Raw genomic sequence first — 5038 nt, 5'->3', positions numbered from 1 at the left:
GAGCATCAAGACGATCCCACCGGCTCATGGGGTTCATCCTGATGGACACCACCCTCTTCATGGAGTGAGGGGTTCCCTGCCCTCCTCCACTTCCCATCCTCACTGTGTGATTCCCTCCTTTCTCAAAATTCCTGACCCTTCTCCATGTCCAGCCGCAGATACTGGTAGAGCATCAAGACGATCCCACCAGCTCATGGGGTTCATCCTGATGGGACACTGCCCTCTCCATGGGGTGAGGGGTTCCCTGCCCTGCTCCACTTCCCATCCTCACTGTATGATTCCCTTCTTTCCTAAAATTCCTGACCCTTCTCCACGTCCAGCCACAGATGCTGGTGGAGCATCAAGACGATCCCACCAGCTCATGGGGTTCATCCTGATGGGACACCGCCCTCTCCGTGGGATGATATCCCAGTGAGGGGTCCCCAAGCCACCAGCCCCGCGGTCAGGATACTGTTGGAATATCCCGGGAAGCCGAGGCAGGCCCCGCTGGAAGGGTTAACGGGGCGCACGAGCTCCATAAGCGGAGGGTGACGTGATCCCAAGGCCATCCCCGAGGCCACCAACCTGGTTATGTCACTTGACCCCCTGTGAGTAAACTTAGCTGACGGCTCTGGCCGTGTCCAGGAGGGTTGGGGACATGCCACGGGCACTTCCTAAAAATACCCACGGAGCAGCGACGGCCCCGTTGGATCCCATCCCGTTCCTAATCCCTCCGTGGCTCCCGGCCCGTGGCGGGTGGCAGCTGCTGGGGGGGGCCAAGATGGGAGTAGCTCCGGGCAGGAACGCGGTGCCAGGGGTAGGGAGGTGGCACCCCGTCTTTTCCCAGGGCAGGATCCCGAAATCCTGACTGAGGACGTGACTGAGGATGGATTTAGGGCAGCACGATGAAGCAAAAAGGGTTAAAATCACTGAGTGAAAAGGGGATTTTTTGTTGCAAAATCATCAAGACGCCCTTTTTGTCCCTTATTTTGTCCCTTGTTTTGAGTTGAAGGGGGGAGGGGCATTATCCCATGCCCACGTTTGGAGTTTCCAACGTGGGATATCTGTGTGCCTGGTTATCCAATATGGGATAACATCCAGCACCACCAGGATCTTGTCTGGGGCTTTGCCTGGGACTGTGACCCTTCCCAGGGGGGACAAATCCCCTCCACCCACCCCAACAAAATTAGGAGGAGAAAGATGGACCCTCCAGGGTCTGGAATGACGTGGGATTTTAATTGTTGGAATGTAGCGGGATAAGGGTTTTCATCTGAAAAAACCCCCTCCTTTTTTGCATTAGTTTGGCCCAAATAATCCCTCCTTTTGAAGGGTCAGTGGAGGGCAGTGTCCCTTGTCCCCAAGTCCCCAAGCAGGGATGGCCGGGGACCTTCACCTCTCCCATCCCAAGGGACTGCCTGTGGAATGCAGAGGGGTGGGATATAGTGGGATTTGGGATTCAATCCTGGACCCCGAGGTGGGTGAATGGGTGGGTGTCGATGCCTCTGTGGGATGAAGCCGCTCATCCCTTGGGATGGGGTGGGACAACTCCCGTGCCTCAGTTTCCTTGCAAATCCCTCCCGTCCTGCGGTGGCCACGTGGTGACAGGAGGAACAGCGAGGCCACATCCCCTCCAGAGACTCATCCAGACCCCCCAAAACCTCCCGACCAGCTTCCCCTCGGCGCCGGGGACACCTTTTCCAGGTGCTAGGATGGTGATCCCGCTCCTTGAGCTGGTGACACTCCCGGCCACGCGCCACGTGCGGGTGTCACCTGCGGTGACACAAAGCCGGAGCCGAGCACGGGGAGCCGGCTCTGGTGCTCGTGGCCGCTCCCTGCCCACCACCACCTTCTGGGAACATCCCTAAAAATCCCAGAAATACCTATATTCGGTGCAGGGGAAGGACGTTGCGCCGCTCCCGAGGTGGGGAAGGGGCCGCGTCCAGCGGGGTGGAATCAAACCCAATTCGGGCTCCATAACCCGCCTTTTTGGGTCTTTCCAATTTTCGGGGAGGGGAGAAAAACACGATTTCTTTGCTCTTTTTCCCCTCTCCGAGCTGTCGCTGGGAGGTGACGGCGCACGGGGGGTGCCCTGGGGGGGTCCAGGGGATGCGCCCCCAAAAACCCTCTTGGACTGACAGCTGCCCCGGGGGCGTTGCCATGGGGATATGCAAATCCCGGCGTGCTGATAAGGCGGGATGGATTATCCCCTCCCCTGTAGGAGTGTCCGCGCCTCCTCCTTTTCCCGTATAAAAGGCGGCGGGTTCCATTGAGCGCCCGGCGGCGGCGGCGCCGGTCGCGGGCAGGGGCGGGCAGGGAGCGGCCCCCGCCCCGCAGCGCGCCGGGTCCCGGCGGGACGAGGACGAGGACGAGGAGGAGGCAGGAGAAGGCTCAGGCTCGCAGCCCGGGGAGGTGGGGCCGGGGCAGGTGCCAGGGGGAGGCAGGAAGGGGCGGGCAGGGCGCTGCCCGCTCCTCGCCATTGGGAAGCGGCCGCAGGCAGCGCCGGAGCCCGCCCGGCCCCGAGCGCCGAGCGGCGGCCGGAGGAGGCTCCCGGAGTCCGGCGCCGAGCCCCGACGGACGGAGGGGGCTGCCCGGGAGCCCCAGCGGAGGGTCCCGAAGCCAGGCTTAGCCCCGCTGAAGCTCAGCGCGAAATCGCGTCGGAGGCGAGCACCGGAGCCTGGCTGAGCCCGGCAGAAGATCCCCGAGCCCGACTTAACCCGCGGCGCAGCCCTGTCGGAGAGTCCCCGAGCCCGGCTGAACCCGCAGCACAGCCCTGTCAGAAGGTCCCGCGGCACAACCCTGTCGGAGGGTCCCCAAGCCCGGCTTAACCCGCAGCACAGCCCTGTCGGAGGGTCCCCAAGCCCGGCTTAACCCGCAGCACAGCCCTGTCGGAGGGTCCCCAAGCCCGGCTTAACCCACAGCACAGCCCTGTCGGAGGGTCCCGGAGCGCGGCAGCGGAGCCCCGTCGCAGGGTCGCAGAGCCCGGCTGAATCCCGCAGCGGAGCCCGGCTGAATCCCACCATAAAGCCCCGGCGGAGGGTCCCGAATCCCACTGAGCCCCACCGGGAAGCACTGTCAGAAGGTCCCGGAGCCCGGCTGAGCCCGCAAGCGGAGCCGCGGCGGAGGGTCCCGGAGCCCGGCAGCAGATCCGCGTCCGAGCATCCCGGAGCCCCGGTAAACCGCGCAGCAAAGCCCCAGCGGAGGGTCCCGCAGCCCCGCTGAACCCGCAGCAAAGCCCCAGCGGAGGGTCCCGCAGCCCCGCTGAACCCGCAGCAAAGCCCCAGCGGAGGGTCCCGCAGCCCCGCTGAACCTGCAGCAAAGCCCCGGCGGAAAGTCCCGCAGCCCCCCGGGAGCGGGGCAGCCCCGGAGCGCGCTCGGAGGAGGCTCCCGGAGCCCCGTCGGCGAGCGGCGGTGCCCGGGGGCTCCCCCCCCGGTGCCCTCCATGGACTGAGATGGCCTCGGAGCTGGCCATGAGCGCGGAGCTGCCCACGAGCCCCCTGGCCATCGAGTACGTGAACGACTTCGACCTGATGAAGTTCGAGGTGAAGAAGGAGCCGGCGGAGGCGGAGCGGCTGTGCCACCGCCTGCCCGCCGGCTCCCTGTCGTCCACCCCGCTCAGCACGCCCTGCTCCTCCGTGCCTTCCTCGCCCAGCTTCTGCGCCCCCAGCCCCGGCGGGCAACCGGCCCCCGGCCCCCCGGCCGCCGCCGCCGCCGCTTCGCTGGGCTCCAAACAGCAGCTGGAGGAGCTGTACTGGATGTCGGGTTACCAGCACCACCTGAACCCCGAAGCGCTCAACCTGACGCCGGAGGACGCGGTGGAGGCGCTGATCGGCGCCCCGCACCACCACCACCATCACCACCAGGGCTACGAGCCCTTCCGGCCTCAGCCCTTCGCGGGCGAGGAGATGCCGCCGGCCGCCCACCACCACCCCGGCCACCACCACCACCACCACCACCACCTCCGCCTGGAGGATCGCTTCTCCGACGACCAGCTGGTGAGTATGTCGGTGCGGGAGCTCAACCGGCAGCTGCGGGGCTTCAGCAAGGAGGAGGTGATCCGCCTCAAGCAGAAGAGGAGGACCTTGAAGAACCGCGGCTACGCTCAGTCCTGCCGCTACAAGCGGGTCCAGCAGCGGCACATCCTGGAGAACGAGAAATGCCAACTGCAGAGCCAGGTGGAGCAGCTCAAGCAGGAGGTGACCCGCCTGGCCAAGGAGAGGGATCTGTACAAAGAGAAATACGAGAAGTTGGCCGGCCGGGGCTTCCCGAGGGAACCGTCCCCATCCTCCGCCGCCCCCCCCAAAGCCGCCGCTGACTTCTTCATGTGAGCCCGGTGGGCTGGTGGGATGCGGTGGGATGGGGGGTGGGATCGCTCCCCCTCCCCCCCCCTTTTTTTTTTTTGTTGTTGTTGTCGGTTTGTCGTCGCTGTTGTTCCTCATGCGGGGAGAGCAAAAAAAACCCCGCCGCTTGTCTTTTAAACAAAATTATTATTAATAATAATGATAATAATAATAATAATACGAGGACGTCCCCCCCTCCCGGGGAAATTTTGGGGAGGGGAAGTCGAACTCGCCCCCCCCCCCGCACCCACCCGCCCGTGGGGACTCGGGGTGGGGGGTCCCGGGGTGGGTGAGTGGGGGGCGGACCTGGAGCCAGCCTTGCATGCGGGACGTGTACGGCCACCCCCCCCCCCCTTTTCCCGGGATCATCAGCGCCTTCCAGGTGGATTCTCCTTCTCCTTCTCCCCCCCCCCCAATCCCACACACCTTCTCCTGCGTGTTTTACCCTCAATTTGATTTTTATTCTTCCAGGGGTCCCCACGGATCGGGCCGGGGGGGGATCCCCGGCAGCGCTGCGCCCTGTCCGGCCCCTCCGCGCCCCCCCCTTTCCCTCCCTAATTCCCGGCCGGCGAAACTGAGCCACGTTTAACTTATTCACCCTTGTAAATATGTAGAATATTAGTTAGTTTTTTGCCTTTTTTTTTTTTTTTTGAGCCTATATTTTGCTTGGTGATTTACGAGAAAAAAAAAACTTAAAAAAAAAGACAAAAAAAAGACAAAAA

General features: G+C 63.6%; 1 protein-coding gene across 1 annotated transcript; it reads left to right on the top strand.

The window, feature by feature from the left end:
- The first annotated feature begins 3407 nt into the window (after positions 1-3407).
- MAFA (MAF bZIP transcription factor A) lies at positions 3408-4945 on the top strand. Its single transcript, XM_017837379.1, has one exon. It carries the CDS (start codon positions 3429-3431, stop codon positions 4302-4304), a length of 876 nt encoding a protein of 291 aa, XP_017692868.1. The 5' UTR covers positions 3408-3428; the 3' UTR covers positions 4305-4945.
- The last annotated feature ends 93 nt before the right edge of the window (positions 4946-5038 follow it).

Source organism: Lepidothrix coronata, unplaced genomic scaffold, assembly GCF_001604755.1.
Source record: "Lepidothrix coronata isolate B3197 unplaced genomic scaffold, Lepidothrix_coronata-1.0 Scaffold302, whole genome shotgun sequence".
Classification (NCBI taxonomy): Eukaryota; Metazoa; Chordata; class Aves; order Passeriformes; family Pipridae; genus Lepidothrix; species Lepidothrix coronata.
The sequence above is the reverse complement of the archived record's forward strand: the minus strand, read 5'-3'. Positions and strand labels throughout refer to the sequence as shown.